The sequence below is a fragment of the Eupeodes corollae genome, chromosome 2 (assembly GCF_945859685.1).
Source record: "Eupeodes corollae chromosome 2, idEupCoro1.1, whole genome shotgun sequence".
NCBI lineage: Eukaryota > Metazoa > Arthropoda > Insecta > Diptera > Syrphidae > Eupeodes > Eupeodes corollae.
Window position 1 is genome coordinate 58,615,352 of NC_079148.1, and position 21,328 is coordinate 58,636,679.

Consider the following 21,328-nt stretch of genomic DNA (forward strand, 5'->3'; position numbering starts at 1 on the left):
CAGAGGAGGGTCCATGGTTAGCCAACACTCCCTTCTCTGTGTAGGCCGCAAGAGATACGACAGCAGGCTTTGACACCAAGCTGCCGCCCGGTCCTGAAGAGATACCGGTCTCTCATATGTTTTTATTTTTGTTTTTGTTGTATATTTTGTTCATTTGTTGATCCCACGAGACGCCAAGAAAAAAGGTCCATCTGCACAGAGATTCGCATGTACAGCAATGGCGGATCCACGGGGGGGGTCGTAGGGGTCATGACTCCCCCCCTGGGAGATAATTCGTTTGCTTTTTCATAGGAATTCACTTCAATTCAAAACTAATCGTATTGCTTTAATCCATATGACCCCCATTATATTTTGAATTATTTATTTTTTGTATATCAAAACAACATTTGTATTTTACTTCCTTAAACTTTGTTGCTAAAAGTACTACTTTTGACTGAAGATTGGACCAAGAACATAATATGAATCGGATATTCAGTCCTATTCCAAAAACACAGCATGAATTCATCAACTTTTGACCAATTTACGATCCAGGGGGGGTCATATGAGCCAAAAAGCTTATACAATTAAGTTGTATAAGTAAAGATTTCATTTAAAGATTTATTAGTAATTTAACGACATTCACCCAAAAGTGGTTTGCTGTCCAAAAAACAACTCAAGTTAGAACGCGAAAAAACTTTAGTCATGCTATAAATTACTTTCATAAAAATTGTTTCTAAGAAAAAGAGCAAATATTCAGGTTCTTAAAAAGAAACCTTGAATAAGAGATCATCAATTTTATATTAAGTTGCCTTTGAATTCCTTAAACTAGCCTTCAATTTTATTATTAAATTTTTTTGACACACATAAATAGTGATTATTGACGTGATTTTTAATGCGACATATAGGAACTATATAGCAAGTTTTGCATTAGTGAACAATTTCAAACTAGAGTTTTTAATTAAATATGACATTACGAAGAAGTCGAACAAAGTGGGAATCTCGATTCCTTCCTTCCGTCTATCTGTCTTTTCTGGCCCCTACAGTCCAAACAATTGTGTTGATTGAAATTAAGATTTTCAGTTTATTAATGTAAGGGGTTTTTATCATGTTATTAATAAAAAAATAACAGCAGTCCCCATACAAATGTTTTGGTTCAAACATGTGATTTTTCTAAAACTTTCTCAAAATTTTGTGTTCTTAATTTGGCTTCTTTCTACAAGAAAAACATATTTTCGTATTGCTCCAGAAGGGAACCCCTCAAAAAAATCTTTATTTTAATTTTAAGTTTTCTCAAGAACTAATGGAACGATTTTAAAATTCTTCTTTTTCTGTGCAAGCTCTTATGATTTTGTATGACCAAAAATGTATTTTTTTTATTTTTAATAAAATACTAATTTTGTTTACAAAACTCGATATCTCAGAAAGGGGACAAAATTTTTTTACGAAATTTAAATGTGTGATATTTATACGCTCTTTATTAAGTGCTTATACCAAAAATATTTTTAAGACAAAATTTAAAATGATCTTCGAAAAAAATAAGTTAGTCTAGATTTTTTGACAAATAAAATGGCATTTAAATTTTTGAGAAGAACTTATTTTGGAGGTACATTTTTGAATCTTAAAATATGGGTAATATTTTTAAAAAGACTTTTTGGAAGAAATTATCAAGTTCTTGCGACCCAGTCGTGCATTTTATTTCTTTCAAAATTGGTTTTCTGTTGAATACAAAAGATCTTAAAAAAATAAATAAATCTACTTTTGAAGTCAATTTGCTTGGATGCTCTAGAACCGAGATTCAAACACGAATTTCAATAATACAAATGCCCCAAAAAATCAAGCGACACTTTTGTGAAACTAATGGCTAAGTAAAAAACACAATAAACGTTTCATATCTATTAATATAAAAGCTTTGAAACGTGTAATTTGTGAGTACTAACAAACTTTTATTCCCAACTTATTTGTTTACTTACCTTACTTTGTTTTAATTTAGTTTTTTTTAGAGAAATTATGTTCTTAAATACAACTATTTCCCTAAATTCAAGAACCAAACCTTTTTGTCTCTACAATTTTTAAGTTTTGTTGACGCCTTTATAAGATTCAAATACGAGTAAGCAGATTGATAACGATAGTAATAAGAGACTCCGGGAAATTGAGTTCAAAAAAACTACGTCAAAAAGAGCCCGACATTTTAACATATCAGATCCTCTCTCATTTTCTGGCTTTTTAAATTTTTTCAGCGTTTTTCGCATTAATAGAAATGAAAACAAGAAAATTATGTTTTGTTTTTGGAAAAAAGCAACTTTTCAAAACAATTTCCTACATTTCTGCGCGAAATACACCAAAAACCCCCTAAGCTATTGTATTTTTAGCTCTTAAATATGGCATATTTAGACAACTGTTCGAATCTTGGAATGCAAATTAAATAGTTAGACCATAACTTGCTGGACAACAGTGTTCTAAATAATTTGATAACTAAGCAATTATAAAATTTTGTTAGCATCCTTTACAAAACATCAAAGAACATTTTTAAGCGGTGAGTAAAAACTCATCTAAGTGTGTGACCCCCCCCTGATGAAAAGTCTGGATCCGCCCTTGATGTACAGATAAGGCTAGTTAATCCAGAGGTCGCCAGGTATCCGGATACTCCGTTAGAGACTGGGCTATTTTTGAATTGGGCCCCCAGCCAGGCTGATCATCGGCACGGGTCGTTTAACACCTTAGATCCAGCCCAATAATGTTGAGAGGTGGTTGGGGAGGAAGAGAAAGGGTGAGGAGTCAGTTGATGTTAATTCATCATTCTGACTTGTAAGGAAAAGATTGGGATTCGGTAACAGCAATTCAGCTAGGTTACCTAGAGTGAGAAGGAGTATAGGAGATAGGATCGTTGCTAGCTTTTTCGCCATTACAAACGTGGGAGGTGGGATGGGAGTTGGTGACATAAGCGTAGGCTGGTATGCCTTGTTTATGTGGGAATGGATGATGATTTTGGGAAGGTAGAGGGATAAGAACGTCCTGTAGTTTCAGGACTCATCTGGAGAAAATTCTCGAGAATCATTGACCTTACTCAGCTTCTACAACTCGACAAGTTCGACGTTCAGAGTAGAACAGTAGATTTCTAACATAAAAATCCTTTAAATATTTCTCCACAATTTAATGTTTCGTTTCAAGACATTAATTTAAAAACCAGAACTGACTTCTGCATTACTAATTCTCTTTTTTTTCAACAAAAAGTAGATTCAATCGTTCCTTAAATCCTTAGCCCAGTTTAAAATTCGTACATAATTATTTTTTATCATTCCTGAAGCCAGAATTTGTATTTATTTTTTAATGTGTCGCTGATATATGAATATATGAATATACAAAGAAGATACATATGTAGATCTATGAATGTTTGTAATGAAATCCCAGTAGAAGCCTTTGGCAAAATTACATTACCACATGTCTCCATACACAAAATTTTCCAAGAACCGACAGAAAAAAATTGAAGGCTTTGGTAAAAACCAAAGTCAATGATAAGAACAATATTCCTTTGAGTAATATTCAGAAATAAATAAAGCTCGAAAAGTCCAACGCCGAACACTCATTTGTCATTAATCCTTACGATAAGTTAAGTGTAGCTCTATAGATGATGCCATATTGTATCTTGTTTATATAAAAATTAAGAATGATGTCTGCGCCAAATGCCATCGTGCGTCGTGTGTCGCGGTCGGTCGGGCGGCATTCGTCGTCGTCCTTGTCGCCAGCAGGAAAAAAAATCTTAAAAAGACAAATTCATCCTTTCCCTTATTGTTTTCCTATTTATCAAAACAAAAAATATTTTCTTTTGATATGATATCGCTTTTTGTTTGCATATCTAAGTAGGGCAAAACAAAACATCTACGAGATTCATCGTCGCTCGTCGAGGACCAAAAAAGAAATTTAAGACAGCAAAAGTCATGGTACTGGTATCTCTACCTTTTGCCTACGACAACATGACTTTAAAAAAATGCTTTGTCATTATGCTCTTCAGGAACACACTTATACGCGCAAGGGCGTAGATTTTTTTATATGAACCTCCTATCCCCAAATGTTGGGTAAGAAAGGTATATAAGTGGAGTTTTCCGCACTGATAAAATAGAAAATACCAACATGAACCAAAGAAAATAGCAATTTGCTCGAGGGCTTTCCGGGCTTTCATCAGAAGGTAATAAGCAAGCATCAGTGTTACAGGTGGCTGATTCTTTTGCGGCAAAGTGAAGTGAACAGGAGAACAGACTACCTCTTACCTTTCATATAATTTTGTTGTTGTTTGCAATCCCACAAAAAATGACATTGAAGTTTTATATCTGAAAGATGTTAAACCAAGGATGCCAACATTACGTGGCATGTTTTCAATTTCTTTTTTCTTGAATTTTAGAAAACGGTCTAACGATGAAGGTTGCAATCGGAATTGTAAGAAATTTACCAAAAAAAAAGGAAATCTCGACGGAAATCGCGTTTTGTTTTTGTTATTTGAATTTAAAAATTATGGAGTTTCGTTGCTGCACTCTTATTCCCTACTGAGATAGGAGAAGGATGATTTTTGTATGGAGTAGTTTCGTAACTATTTATTCAAAAGAAAGAAATAATATATCTTGCTATCTTGCTTTGAAGATTATCAAAAAAGTGGGTTTCATGAAAATTACTCTTTAAAGGGTTATAATTCCTGAAAGAAAGTTAGTAGAATATTTAAGGATCTTTTTTGAAGTTAATCATTTTATGTATTTAAATACTTAAATGAGTTATTGAACTTGAAATCCATCAAATTCACTTCTTAACCCAAATTTTGGTCAATGATTTGAATTACTGTAAAGAAGATTTTGATTGATTACCGCCATTTATCAATCAGAATCTTTGAAATTCAAATAACAGATGTAACCTCGTTTAATAGATAGGCTAATTTATAATGTAAAATTTGATGAGTTATTACTGTGTTATTGAGGCACAGCTCTTCCGTATGAAAAAATAATTCGAATTCGAGTCCAGTCCAAATAGACATTTCACTTCAAATTAATCGATTTTAATTGGTTAAGATATTGAAGATATCCTTATTAAAGATTGAAGACCTGAGATATACAACTTATTAACTTTTTCTGCATCAACAAATATGATCATTTAAAAAACTAATAAATAAAATTAACGTATGGGTGGCATGAACTTGCTCATGAGTCTGTTTAAAATTTAAAAAAAAAAGTTTGTTTTCAAAAAAAAGTTTGTTTTCATATAAAAAATGTCTAAAAAATATTTTGCTGGCAATAAATAACTTATTTTAATTTGATACCACTCCACGTTTAATTTTCCGATTGAAAAACATGAGGGGCTCAAATTTAATCCGCCGACAGACATCTAATTGGAAATTTAAGACTTTTGAATTGAATTGGCACATCTGTGGGTATAAAAAGGATTCGCGGTAATAATATATTTTCACTTCGGCTTCGATAAAATTTTCCATTAATTTTGAAATTACTAATTACGTGCCGTTGCACAACCGTGGTGAGTTCAAATTACGAAGCAAAATTACCGGAGATCCAACCTTCAGTAATATACAACTGAAGGTTGGATCTCCGATCTGTGGCGTGCCTGGTAAATCCAATAAGTTCAAAAACTCAGTTGCATAATTTACAGCTTCACAAAATGTATCAATATTTATATGACACCTAGTCTCTTGGTAACAAATGTTGTATCTTTGGATTTAATTTGTTGACATCTACATTTTTGGTGCTAAAACTGCTCTTTCTGCCAGCCACTCTCGATTTGTATATTGCCTGCGTACATCGGAAAATATCCGGTCAATAAGGGCATCTTGTAAGTCAATAACCGTGCAGAAATCGATAGATAGTTTTATGCATCCAGTTTCATCTGTAGTAACTTTTCCGTCTCCTATTTCAAACAGTTGTTTTGAGAATGTTTTAGCGGATGGATCTTGAAGCACTTGAACATGCTTACATTCAGTAGGATTTTTTCAACATTACGCCACAGTGGCGATGATTTTAAACACGCGTTGATCTTATCAGCGTACGTTGAACGCGAAATAACGGGGAGTATTTATCTGAAATTACGTGAAAAGAGTGCTGTCTGGGTTATTGTGCATCCATCCATCCAATAAAGTTGCCGTAATCCCAGAACATGCAACAGCCAATGCGAAACAATTATTCGATCTTATTTTAGCAAATATTAGCGAAATAAGGAATGTTCTGCCTGTTCCAACTTTTACATCCAAAAAAAGAATCCATCTTGTCCTGCCGAAACTGCGGATGGTTCTTTGTTCTGCATTCTGAGTGTTAAGTTGGCAATGACAATGCAAAGATCCTCAATAGCAATGAATGCTTCATTCTACAAAGCTTCACCAAATACTATCGCAAGATCGTTGTACCGTGTACAATGGTAATGCAAACAAACCATAGCACTTAGGAATATAAAAATAGATAAAAACCTATTCTCAGACCTACCGAATATATATGCAAAATTTCATTGAATTTGGTTAAGCCGTTTCGTAGGAGTATGGCAACTAACACAGTGACAGCAATTTTGTATATATTAGATTTTGTCCTAGGTGAGTAATCTGTAGCCGTGTACCATTACACAACTTTGGCGTGTCATGAATTCTCATTAACAGGACAGGAACACCATCCTTCACTCTAAATTTATGATAAGGCACCCCTGATAATTCCAAAGGGTATTTTACCGCATGTGACCCCGCCCACGCACTGGCCCCGCGCCTCAGCCGAAACAGAATTATCAGAAGTAGAAGACAGCCCCAGTGAATTATTTGTTCTACCTACATGGCTCGTGTCTGGCGATGAAAGGTTGAGCAGAGTATAGTTTAGGTTTAAAATTATTATTTGTGGAACATATGTACGTGTATGATAAGTTTAACATATTCCACAACTTACTTCAGGGTTGGGAATGCGTTGTTTTCCCGTTATACCGATTTTATAAAAATATTAGTCAAATCTTTGGTACTTTAGGAGTGAAAGCAATGAGATTCCCCGGAAAGTAATTTACTCCCAAGAGAATGCGTTGTTTTTCCGAGTTTAAAAGTAACTTTTGTCCTTTCTTAAGTCTCAAACTATCTCCTTACCAAATTTTATTTAAATCTGTTCAGTAGTTTAGGCGTAAAAGCGATCGGCCCACCTGAATTTTCTCATGGCAATGCGTCATTTTCCCGGGGTATGTCCTTTCTCGGTTAACAAAATATCTTACTTACTTACTTACTTAAGATGGCGCTACAGTCAAGGGCGGACCTGGGCCTCAACCAACATGCGTCTCCAGCCAGCTCGTTCCCTAGCTAGCTGTCTCCTGTTTCGCACCCCAAGTTGGTTGAGGTCCTCTCCCACCTGAGTCACGGTCTTCCTCTTCTGCGCTGACCCTCGGGATTGGATTCGAAGACCTTCCGGGCTGGAACGTTGATGTCCATCCGCTCTACATGACCTAGCCATCTAAGCCGTTGGACTTTAATTCCGGGATGATGAGTGTCTTATAGATGGTGATTTTACATGCTCGAGAGATTACTTTAATTCTCAATTGCCTTCTAAGTCGAAAGAAGCAGCGATTTGCAAGAGTTATTCTTCGTTTGATTTCAGCGCTGGTGTTGTTGTCTGTATTAATAGCGGTGCCTAGGTAGACAAAGCCCTTAACTACCTAAAAGTTATAGCTGTCCATGGTGACGTTTTGTCCAGGACGTCGTTGTTCAGTGTCCTTTTTTGATGACAGCATATACTTGGTCTTGCCCTCATTGACCAATAAACCCATCTTCTTCGCTTCCGTCGCAATGCTCAAAAACGCTCCACTGACATCAAGCTTTGATCTTCCAATTATGTCAATATCATCTGCGTATCCGAGTAATTAGATGGACCTTTGGAAGATTGTGCCTCTAGTGTTGACGGTTGAGTTTTTCACAATTCTTTCCAGAACGATGTTGAAAAAGTCGCATGACAGTGCATCGCCTTGTATCAAAATATCACCATACCAAATATCACGCAATTTGGTTCAGTTTTTTCAGTTTTTTTTTTATAAATCAAAAAAGCTGGAAAAAAAATATAGTTTTCACTTTCAATATTTTATGAACAAAAATTGGTTTTATCACCAATATGCAATATGCAACAAGAAATAACGTTTTTGACGTCTAGTGAAATTTTGATAAAAATCGAATTGAAACTTTTTTACATAAAATAAAAGCGGCCAAATATCTTTTCGAAAAGTTGAGATTATGGCTTTAAACTTATTTTGTCTTATAGGAAATATTGTTTTGAACATTCGGCAAAATTTTCATAAAAATCGAATTAACAGTTTTCTTACAATACTCAAATATTTAACCACAATATCTTTTCAAAATTCAAAAACTATTGGTTTCAAACTAATTTTATCTCACTCTCAATATAATTTTTGACATTCAGTTATCTTTTTACAAGGATCTGACTGTCCGTTTTGTTTCATAAAAGATTAAAATCTACAAAAAGCAGTACGCAAAATTGTTAAAAATTGATGTTCTCGAAAGAAGATATTGACTTCAAATTGATTTCATTCATCAAATTTGTACTTGTTTGTAAACGGTGATTTTTTAAGAGCTTGAGAACTTTTTAAAAAAAAAAACGCATAAAATTTGAAAAAACTCATCGATTCTTTATTTGAAACGTTAGATTGGTCCATGACATTTACTTTTTGAAGATAATTTCATTTAAATGTTGACCGCGGCTGCGTCTTAGGTGGTCCATTCGGAAAGTCCAATTTTGGGTAACTTTTTCGAGCATTTCGGCCGGAATAGCCCGAATTTCTTCGGAAATGTTGTCTTCCAAAGCTGGAATAGTTACTGGCTTATTTGTGTAGACTTTAGACTTGACGTAGCCCCACAAAAAATAGTCTAAAGGCGTCAAATCGCATGATCTTGGTGGCCAACTTACCGGTCCATTCCTTGAAATGAATTGTTCTCCGAAGTTTCCCTCAAAATGGCCATAGAATCGCGAGCTGTGTGGCATGTAGCGCCATCTTGTTGAAACCACATGTCAACCAAATTCAGTTCTTCCATTTTTGGCAACAAAAAGTTTGTTAGCATTGAACGATAGCGATCGCCATTCACCGTAACGTTGCGTCCAACAGCATCTTTGAAAAAATACGGTCCAATGATTCCACCAGCGTACAAACCACACCAAACAGTGCATTTTTCGGGATGCATGGGCAGTTCTGGAACGGCTTCTGATTGCTCTTCACTCCAAATGCGGCAATTTTGCTTATTTACGTAGCCATTCAACCAGAAATGAGCCTCATCGCTGAACAAAATTTGTCGATAAAAAAGCGGATTTTCTGCCAACTTTTCTAGGGCCCATTCACTGAAAATTCGACGTTGTGGCAGATCGTTCGGCTTCAGTTCTTGCACGAGTTGTATTTTATACACAAACCCAATTGCTGCGAACGGCGACGAATCGACATTTCACGGTCTTCAGCAACACTCACAGAAACAGACGCAATATTCTCTTCTGTACGCACTGTACGCATTCGTGTGGTTGGTTTAATGTCCAATAAAGTAAACTGAGTGCGAAACTTGGTCACAATCGCATTAATTGTTTGCTCACTTGGTCGATTATGTAGACCATAAATCGGACGTAAAGCGCGAAACATATTTCGAACCGAACACTGATTTTGGTAATAAAATTCAATGATTTGCAAGCGTTGCTCGTTAGTAATTCCATTCATGGTGAAATGTTAAAGCATACTGAACATCTTTTTCTTTGACACCATGTCTGAAATCCCGCGTGATCTGTCAAATACTAATGCATGGAAATCCTAACCTCAAAAAAATCAACCTTTATAAGAAACAAAAACTTTTAAGAAATGCTACTAAAATTGCTAAAAATTGGTTTTCGAATAAAAAAAATAGTTAGCAAAAATAGATGTTGAATGTTTTTTGTCTTGAACACATATGGTTATTTGAAAAAGTAAAACCCTACAGCAAATTTAAAAACATATTATTTTAAATGAAAAAATCCTGAAATTAAATTCAAAATAAATTCTTATTTTTTTAGAACAAGAACCGTCACAGTGGCACCAACCAAAAAAAAATCAATAAACCTACATTTAAGTTGTCCCAATTAAATTTTTTAAATCGTTCCGTTTATTATTTTTCATGCTCTTCATTTCTTACGTTACATACAATTGAAAGCTATAGCTTGAAGTTGTCAACATGACAGATGTCATTGTAACAAAACAAGACGTCCTTATAAAAACGATGTGTTCAAAAGATACATGGGTACATGTGTTGAATACATTACATGTCTCTCATAATTCTACCATTACTCGAGTTTTCCAACCTTAATTTTCTATATTTTCAAAAATAAATTCAAGTATGGATAAATGCAAAATTGAACAACGAACAAAATATTAAATTCAATAATTGATAGCAAATCTGAGTACATATTCAACTTTAAGCTTTAAAATGATTAAACCGTCTGATTAATGAGTGTAGTGGTTTTTAAAATGATTGGCATAAATGTTGAGAGCCCTTTAACATCAAATTAACCTCCTGAAAATTCTTTTAATTACCTGTCATGAGTTGTTTATGTTGTCAAAAATAATTGCACCATCATTGAATAGAACGTTAGGTAGTACGTACCTGTTATAATTCTAGGAAATTTTAAATAAACAGACCGATTTGTTTTAGATTTTAAAGGTGTTATTATGGAATTGTTTAATTTAAATTGGTATCTATTTATGTTTACATAAATATTACTTATAAACACAGTTTGTGGTATGGGTATATTTATAAAGGTATGGTCTAAAAGTGAGGCGACTTTTTATTTTAACAAACAAATATTCATTTATTTATCCAAAATTATGTAATCCCCTTCAAAATAATCCCCCTTTAATACTTGTGCCAGCGCTTTTTCCAGTCTGAAATGAGCTTTTGGGTGTTGCCTTGAGCTCCTTCAGCAATGCAGCCTTAATCTCCTTTATTGTGGCAAATCTTTGTCCTTTTAATTTCGGGAGGAGGAAAGAGTTGCAGTGGGCCAAGTCCAACGAATACGGTATCTGAGGCATGATGAAAGTACTCTTTTTTTGCCAAAAAACTACTCACTAATAACAACTTTTCTACAGGTGAATTATCTTGATGCAAAATTCCTGAATTTTTTTTCCACATTTCCAACCATTTTTTTCTTATTGATTTACGCAAACGCCACGTTACTTCAAGGTAATAATTCTTGTTCACCGTACCCCCTTGTGGTAGGAATTCTTGATACACAACGCCTTGGTAATCAAAGAAAACTATGAGCTAAACCTTCACATTTGAACGAACTTGGGGTGACTTTTTCGGTCTTGGCTCTTCTAGACTCTTTCGTTGTAGGGATGATTGGGCTTTGGTTTCGACGTCATAACCATATGAATACCCATGATTTGCCAGCAGTTATAACCCCTTTTGAGCAGATCAGGATCATCAATGACATCGTTCAACATGTCTTGGGCAATTTTTATGCGGTGCTGAGTCTGATCAAAACTAAGCAATTTTGTAACGAATTTCGCTAGCGCAGGTGCGAAACTCCGTTTAAATTGATTGGCATGAGCCAAACGATACGCCATTGTCAACAGTTTTTGAGCACTTCAAACCAAAAATGAATACAAACTGTCTGCTCCATTATTTTCAACAAGAAAAATTCGATGGTGACATGTGTGCCAACACAAACAAAAATAAAATTAGAAAGTAGGATTGCGCGAAACTTAAAAAGTCACCTTACTTTTTGATCACACTACATCCTTAAAAAATCTTATAAGCCTAGTAAATTTGGATAGATTTAAATTGTATACAAAAAATGGAGACAAATGTGATGTCGGTTGATTAGAAATTGGGAGACATTTTTGCTTGTTATAAAATTTCATCAAAAATAACTCAATACCAGGTTGCAAAAAAAACTTTGAACCTCGTAGATTTCTTATAAAAATGCTCATCAGTTTACCCTTGAGCTCAATTTCGGGCGTACTGTCAAGTATAGAGATTCTCCCTTAAATCGCACATGGAGAATGTGGAATGCTTTGGCCAACTCTGCTTTTCCCACCCATTTTGATGTTCAGAACTTTAAGACCAATGTGCACCGGTATCTCCTTTTAAATCCTACCCTATTTCCCTAACGCTCGCAGTGCGTTTAAGTATAAACATTTAAAGGGTACTAATAACCCCTTGAGTGCTTGCTAATTCTAAACAAAAATAATATGATTAAATAACCCTGAAACAATCTTATAAGACATATTCACCCATTTTCGGATGTATGTCGTCGATTGCTTCACAAATTAACATTTAAAAGGTCTTGAATTTTAATTTTAGAGAATTAGTTATAATTTTATCTTCGATATGCCCTCAAAGAAACAAGTCTAAAGTTGTGCAATCACAAGATCTCGATATTCCATTGTAATAATATTTTCGAAAAATAAACCAATCAGAAAACCTTCTTGGACATTTTTTCTTAGTGCGTGTGTGGCATGTAGTGCAATTATGTAGCGAATTTTTACAATTTCATGTCTCCGTTGCAGCCTGTTCCATTATCACATGTCTTAAAAATGTGTGCTTCAGTTCTCTCTGAACCTCTTTCTAATATTTTTAATCTCTTTCTTTCTAAACGTGAATTTCTTTCAGAATTGAAAGAATCTTTGTTATTTATTTATTTGTTTAGGTAAATTAATTTATTTTATTAAAATATTTATTTATTAATCTCTGTATTTATTTGTTCACTTGTTCATTATTTATTAAAATTGTTCATTCGTGTTTAATTATTTTATTCATTTATTTATTTATTTATTTATTTATTTCTATTTATTTATTTATTTATTTATTTTTATTTATTTATTTCCCTATTTATTTATTTATTTATTTATTTATTTATTAATTTATTACTTATTGTCCATTTTTTCATTAATTTATTTATTTTCTCGCTTGTATTTAATTATTTGTTATTCACTTGTTGATTTATTTATTTATTTTTTGTACTTTTTATGCATCTATTTATTTATTTATTTATTTATATATTTATTCTTTAATTTATTATTTATTTATTTATTCTTATTTATTAATATACTTTTTTTCTGTGATAAAATCTAAACAACATCTTAAGACAGTTTTCTGCTCCCCACTTCTCTCTTCCTATGAAAAAATTCTAATATCTAATGAAGGTTTTTTTTAGTAACTTTTCCTTCAAAATGTAATAAATCTGTGATATAAATTGATTGCTTGTTATAATATTTTCAGTAGTAAGGTAGAATGTAAGACACCATATCTCTGTAAATTGTGCAATCTAGGTTTAAATTATAAGAATTTCAGTTACAATAAAGATCTATCTATCTATCTATCTTTCATAATTCCTATTCATTTCATAAAGCAGGACCCAAACAGGAAATATCTAACTACCGTCCAATCTGCAAACTATCTACCATTCTAAAACTTTTTGAAAAACGTGTGTGTGATTTTTGCTTAAGGAAGTAATATCGCCTTTCCAGCATGGCTTTGTATCGGGCATGTCGACAACTACTAACCTTTCTATTTTCACAAACTGCGTTCTCAATAAAATTGAATCAGGGTATCTGGTTGACGTTATCTATACTGACTTTGCAAAGGCCTTTGATAGAGTCAGCCACACTATTCTACTGAACAAACTATCAAGAATTGGTTTTCATTCAAATATTATACAATGGTTGAAATCTTATCTTATTCGTTTGTCAATTGTTTCCATGTTTATTTTTTCCATTGGTAATGTTCTCTCTTCTCCTGTACATGTGTCATCAGGAGTCCCTCAAGGTAGTCACCTGGGACCCTTACTTTTCCTTATTATTATTAATGACCTGCCAGATATTTTCCATAATTCCCTTAGACTATTTTTTGACAATCTAAAGTTTTATAGAAGCATAAAAAAACTGACGATTGCCTTCACTTGCAAGATTACCTTAGCATGCTTATTGAATTGTGCAAGAATCTTTCTTTAAACGTTTCAAAATGTTAATGTTTTCCATTCTATCGATCCTACTATACTACTTTCTTTAAATTGGCAGTAGTGTTCTTGAAAGAGTAAATAAAAATAAAGATCTTGGTGTTGTTTTTGACCTCCAAATCAATTTTATCAAACATGTTGAATATATTGCTGAAAAAGCTAACTCCATGCTTCGTTTTATTAAAAGAAATTCATCAGACTTTTCAGAACCCTATATTATTAAATAACATTTTTGTGCATACGTATAAGATCAATTTTAGAATATTGTTGTGTGGAACCCATAGGTAGGTAGGTAGAAATGGCGATCTCAAGGCAACCTAGCCTGAGATCCAATTAGCGCTGTAGTGCGCCGTTTTTATACCAAAAACTCGTTTGACCTTTGATTGAAAGGGATAGATTGGCAGAGAAGCTGCATAGCGATTATGTTAGAGCCATTTGGTTGCATTGAGAAAAAAGATTAGGTCAATAATCTTTGTCTTAGATAGCTCATCGAGTTCTTGAAAGAATGCTTTTCCAAAGCATTTCATTCTGGTGTTTGCCAAAGCAGGACATTTGCAGAGGAAATGGATTATGGTTTCACTTTCTCTTTTGTCACTACAGCTACGGCAAAAGGTGTTGTAAGAGATACCCAACTTCTCTGCATGAACTCCTATAGGCCAATGTCCGGTACAAACAGAGTTTGATGTTGTATTATAGAACATCAACATCACACCGAGGCTCCAATAGAAAAAGTAAATGCAGTCAGTCAACTATACGCCCGATGATGGAAGAAAACGCGTCGCGTTATAAATAAAATAATAACAAAAGTTGTGAAATTTATTGCTTTAAAATAAAACAAATAATAATAATAAAATTTAAATTTTCGTTTTATTTTTCATTTTTAAATTAATTACACCACAACCGGAGACAACCACACCATGTATTTAATATTCAGGTTCGCAAGCTCATCGCGACATTGCTGGACCAATTAAGATGAGGATATGGCCGAGTCTGTCTGTAAAGATAGCCACATTTCGGTTTTGGTTTGGGTTTTGTTTAAGTATCTTACATGCCTCCCTTATTGCTAGCAGTTCAGCCTGAAAAACGCTAGCAATGTCATGAAGCCTAAAGGATTTGGCTACATTTAGGGACTCAGAAAAAATCCCAGAACCAACTCCGCACTCCATCTTTGAGCCGTCAGTAAAGATGGTTGTGTCGAAACCTATCGACACGATATCATCCTCCCAATCTTCTCTCGATGGGAAAGTAACCTAAAAACCCTTACTAAGGTTCAAAGTAGGAGTGCAGTAGTCAGTGTCTACCGAGATAATATCTGAAGAAATTAATTTCGTAGTGTTGCTGTGACCATAAGGTTTTGACAACCAGCTATTTGATTCCTTCAGCCTAATAGCGCTGCAGGAAACTATGTATTTAAGAAAAAGGTCGATTGGAAGAAGATCCAAAATAACGTTTAAGGCGTCCGTTGGGCAAGTACGCATGGCCCCTGTGGTGCCCACGCAAGCTGTTCTCTGAACCTTCTTTAGCTTATTAATATTATAGGCTTTGCTAAGAGCAGGCCACCACACAATCGAACCATATGTTAAGATTGGGCGTACTACGGCTATGTACGTCCATAAAATCATCTTCGACTGAAGTCCCCACTTTTTGCCGAAAGTTTTGCTGCAGGCGTAGAAGGCAACACAGGCCTTCTTAACCCGTACTTCAATATTTAGTTTCCAATTTAGTTTAGGGTCGAGTATAACTCCCAAATATTTTGCACAGGAAGACAATGATAGGATTTGATCGTTGAGTCGAGGTAGCGTGAAGAGCGGTTCTTTAGTTTTGGTGGTAAAGAGCAACAGTTCAGTTTTACTTTGGTTAACTCCTAGTCCACAACTCGTGGCCCAGTTGCTAACTTTCTTCAAAGACTCCGTGATTTCACTAATCACAGAGGTGTACTTTCCTGACACCAATAGCACCAAATCATCCGCGGAATCTACCTCCTTCACTCCACATCTCTCTAATTTAACGAGAATTGTATCCATGACCAGAAGCCATAGAAGAGGCGAAAGAACACCACCCTGGGGTGTTTCCCTACTCACGTGTTTTGTTGCGATTGTATTGCCTAGAGAGGCTTCAATCTTTCTACCACTGAGCATGGAAATAATCCATTCTCGAATGAAGTCTTCTACACCGAACTTAACGAGCGATTCTTCTATGAACTCGGTAAGGATGTTGTTAAAAGCACCTTCTATTTCAAGGAAGGTGGCAAGAGTAAATTCTTTATAATGGATTGTTTGTTCTACAGTTTGCCCTTAAGATAAGCATGCTGAGAGCTTTCGAGAAGTCGTCCAACTAGGATTTCTCTAATATGGTAATCAAGAATGCGTTCCAAGATTTTAAGCACAAAAGATGTTAAGCTTATTGGTCTGAAATCTTTCGCGGATTCGTGACCTCGCCTACCCACTTTCGGGATAAAAACTACTTTGACCTGTCTCCACGACATGGGCACATGTTTGAGAAGGAGACATCCTTTGAAAATTAGTTCGAAGCTTGGAGCTGCCACATCATGCAACTTTTGAAGCATAACTGGCAGTATGCCATCCATGCCTGGGGATTTATATGGAGAAAAAGTATTGATGGCCCACAAAATATTTTCTCTGGTTATAACGGAATTGACCTGCTCCACATGAGCTACGTTTAGCTCTGTGGTTTCAAGCGATTCGGGGTTATCACTCTCGCAACCCGGAAAGTGCGTCTTCATCAGTAGCTCAAGAGAGTGTGGAACCCATACTTTAGTATTTATTCATTAAGAATTGAAAGAGTCCAAAAGAATTTCACTTGTTTGGTTGTATGGAAACTTGGATAGAATGTTGAAATTCCTTCATATACTACGAAATCTAAACTTACCGGTTTAGAGTCACTTGAAAATCGTTGTACAATCTTCTCTGTTTTATTTATTTGTGATCTTCTGTCACACCATATCAACTACCCACACTTTCTATCTTTAATGGAGTTAAATATACCTTCTCGTCAACTTAGAGATCGTGATCTTTTCCACGTAAGTAACCATAGGCTTAATTACGCAATTAATGAACCTATAACTCGCTGTGTTAAGGAAACCAATTCTGCCTCTAATGTAATAGACTTTGACTTCGATTTTGTATACTTACTTACTTACTTAAGGTGGCGCTACATTCCTGTGTTAACTAGAGCCTTACCCAACAAACTTCTCCATATAACTCGGTTCCTAGCTAGATTCCTCTAGTTTCGCGCTTAAAGTTGGGTGAGGTCACTTTCCATTTATGCGCTCCACTTTATCTGCGGTCTTCCTCCATACTTCTGCACCAAATAGCAGGACGGGGATGGTAAGAGTCTTATTCAACGACACTTTGGTACCTCGATAGAGGGCTTTCAATTGCTATTCAATTGCTTTGAACTCCCAAAGAAACAGCGGTTAGCAAGAGTTATGATGCCAAAACTAGACATGACTCTATACAGCTCGTCCATGTAGATGCTCTCATATGTGGGCTTGAAATCGATGAAAAGATGGTGGGTGTCGATTTGATGTTATTATCGAATATGTGAATATTTGATCGACTGTGGACTTTCCTGGTCTAAAACCACACTGATAGGGACCTATCAGGTTGTTGACGATAGGCTTTAGACGTTAGGTTTGTATACATCTGCATAATTTTCTATTCTATTTATTATGAAGAAACAAAATTTTAATTATTTTGGCATAATGTATAAAACATACAGTATATATGTAAATGCATAAAAGAAACAACCGTAATCACTCTGTTTAAAGTTATTGAAATGATTCCTTGTCAAGCTTACATAGATGAACTAATGAAGTTTTCAATAAAGAACTCATATTTAAATTAAAAAATGTAGTAAGAAACCGTTTATCTAGGCTTACAACTCTTAATAATGATTCTCATTTGTTACAGACTTATTTTACCTATCTACATCTGAAATTATTCCTGTTGAATCCAGCACTTTCCATCTACTCCCCTTGATTCATCCGTCACGTCAACCTATTTGTTTGTTCTCACATTTGTGCTGGGATACGATGACGGACGTGATGCAAGTTCGTTAATTGGTATTCAATCAATGAAACGGTCATTACTGATAAAGTTACTCCACCAAGTGAAGCGGTTATAAGAATTGGTTCGAATCATTTGCTAACTAAAATGTCGAATGTGCAAACAACAAATGCATGCATTTGTATTCAAAATCACTATACACTTGGGAATGTAAGGGTCTGGTCAAAATGAAGTTTAGTATTAGTCTCCAGTTGTTATTGCTTCCGTTAGCAGTCATAATTAGGAGTGATTGTACTCCTATTGAAATGTTAAAGGATTTGAACAGAGTTTACATAAAAACTTTTAAAAAAATCTAATTTTTAGCTTTAACTATGTAAATCAAAAAGGTTAAACTACCGACGATTAATAAACAATCGAAATTCGAGGTTTTATAAATTAGTGCAACTCAAAAACAGTTATATAAGCACTTTGGTTTAATAAATTCTGGGGAGCTCGTTTTTAACCTTAAATTTCGTTTGTAAAAACAATAAAAGAACTCTAAAGAACGTTGAAATGATTCTAATATTTGTTTCTCTTCAAAAAGTGCATGTTTTAAACAAATAGTATCCCCGTAGAGAATCACAGTTAGAGAGGCTTACAGATCGAATGTCGAATTTGTGCCAGCGCTGTGAGCAGATTGAGAGAAGATCACGCCGAGATCAAACACCTGCATCTTTTCGACGAAGGCGAGATAGATCTACACGAGACAGTCTTAAAGGTTTCTGTTGGTTTCACCACAGGTTCGGAGAAAAAGCGACAAAATGACGCCAACCATCTGCTTACAAAGTGGCGGGAAACTAAAGAGCCGAACTCATGTTGAGACGAATGAATTTGGCACACCTTTATACCGTCTTTTCGTCTACGATAGTCTTACTGCACGAAATATTTTAATCGACACAGGCGCCAACGTATCGATTATTCCTCTAACTAAACACAACTGTATTTCTCCGACAGCAAGTAAAACAAAGATCTATGTAACCATCGGTACGGAGATAAAATCTTATGGCCAACAGCGATTGGTTATCTCTTTAGGTCTAAGACGCAGTTTTTCTTGGTACTTCATTGTCGCAAACGTGCAAACTCCCATCATCAGAGAAACTTCTTGAATTTTTATAATCTTTCCGTAAAATCCGCAGCCGACAACTTATCGACAACATGACAAATATTTCCAAATCTGGAGGGGCCGAGGTTTCTAATACACCTTGGTAGACAATTCTAATAATTTTGCTTTTCTTTTGAAGGAATTTAAAACACTTTTTGAAGACCAACCTACGAAGCGCCAACATCTATCCACCAAGGTTACACACTGTATTGAAACCAAAGGCCAACTAGTCACTGCAAAGCCCCGTCGACTACCACCAGACAAGTTAGCTGCCGCCAAAGCCGAGTTCCAGGGACTGATGGAGCTAGGTATTTGCAGACCTTCGAAAAGCAACTGGGCAACACCGCTTCATAAGGTGCCTAACCCTTCAAGGGCCTGGCGAGATTGCGGTGATTACAAGCGGTTGAATACAATAACAGTTGCAGACAAATACCCAATGCTCAACGTACAGGATTTTGGACACAACGTTCAGGGCCGCAAGATTTTTAGTACTATCGACCTTAAAAGAGCTTACAGCTCATCGACGAAATACTCCAAGGACTGGATTTTGCAGTAGCTTTTATTGACGACATCCTTGTGGCATCCAAAAATATGAACAACACCTCCGTACTGTCTTTAAAAGACTGAATGACTACAGCGTCACGGTTAACCTAGCGAAATGTGTTTTTGGAAAAACCGAGGTACAGTTCTTGAGACACCTGCTTGTTCCAGAGGGTATTAAGCCGTTACCAATCGAAGTGAAAGCCATAGCTAATTATGAAAAGCCAACATTATCCAAGGACCTACCAATTGTAGCTTTGAGCACTGTGGTCCGTTAGCTTTGATTTATGCCAAGTGAATGATGAATCGCTTTGTTTCTTCTTCTCCAGTTTACCGCTTACAAGAACAACAGAAGTAAAACATTCGATGTCGCTTATTAATTCTCGTTCCGTTGCACGCAAGTTTATAAAGAAAAGAATGAAATACCTAACAGATGTAGCTGTCGATAAGTTGACAAGAGTTGCCGCTGCGGTGGGAAGTCACCACACTACTCCTTCTCCAGTCTAAGGGCAGTGTGAACTCGTAGTTTCACTACCCGTCCGACTCGGGTCCTATATTCAGAAGGTGTTGTTGATGGTAAAACGGTGCCTTCGGCTTCTGTTGGCTCTTCAGGAACAACAAACGCTACCCTTAGACGGTTTATAGAAACTTTTTCGATTTTGCTTTGATGAGAATTTTAAAATATTTATCGTTACGTTGTTTAACAAAAAAGGAATTTTGTATCCAATGAGTCTTAGAAAGTTTTCTAACTTACAATTATTTTTGTTAACTTAAAATTAGGATTTAGAATACCTTGACTGGTTCTATCAACATAACATTCATTACATTCTACACTGTAGACATAAGTTTTACTTGAAAATTAGGTAAATTCACCGAAGATATGTAATTCAAATAATTTTCGAGAAACTGCTAGAAAGTTAAGAAAAGAATTTTACTCCAAAGTAAGTTTTTTACAATTGAAATTGTATAGCTGTTTCCAAAAGCTCTAATTTTTAACATTAGAAGTTGGATTCATACTATGGAAATTATACTACATTTTGTGCTTTCAATCCCATAACAATTTGTTATTCCAAATGTTTTTTATTAGTGAAAAAGAATTTTACTGCTGGCTATTCAAAAATATGCTTTTATACAAGATTTAGCTACCTGCGTTACATCGTTCGATGGTGTTTGTGAATCGGTACATTCTTCAAAAAATAATTAATTTAATAGACAAATACATTACAAATCCAAAAATATATTTTCAATGTTATTCTTATTCGAAACCACTTATCGAATTCTTATTTGAATTCCAAATTTTTAGGACCTTCTAGTCTACCGCCAGGAACAAGTCTTACTTATAATTATTGTATTTTTATTTCCTTTTCAGATTAAACATTCAGATGACATAATACAAAAGCTAAACAGAAAAACAACCACTTAAAATTACCACACTCTGCCGTGTCGCGTTGTAATAATTTCACAAAGTGAACAAAATTACCAGACAAATTCAATTAACACCACCGCCACGTTGGAAGGAAAGAAGAAAATCCTCTCAGCTGTGAATACTTTTTTCACTTCTTCTTCATCATTTGCCAAGGAAGTCCGTCAATTAATGGTAAGTCCTTCTCCTTATAGATACTCGTAGTACCTACACAACAAAATCACCTTAAATAATTTGT

At 35.0% G+C, this 21,328-nt stretch overlaps 1 protein-coding gene across 2 annotated transcripts in view; it reads left to right on the forward strand.

Annotated features, from left to right (window-relative positions):
- LOC129946697 (uncharacterized) overlaps nucleotides 1–21,328 on the forward strand; it is a 188,526-nt gene that overhangs the window by 152,701 nt on the left and 14,497 nt on the right. The window contains exon 2 of one of the 2 annotated variants that reach the window (XM_056056970.1): nucleotides 21,037–21,264. In XM_056056970.1, the coding sequence (XP_055912945.1) occupies nucleotides 21,262–21,264 (3 nt within the window). In that variant the 5' untranslated portion in view covers nucleotides 21,037–21,261. Of the gene's footprint in view, nucleotides 1–21,036; nucleotides 21,265–21,328 lie in introns of those variants that run through there. The other variant, XM_056056971.1, reaches the window with a different exon arrangement.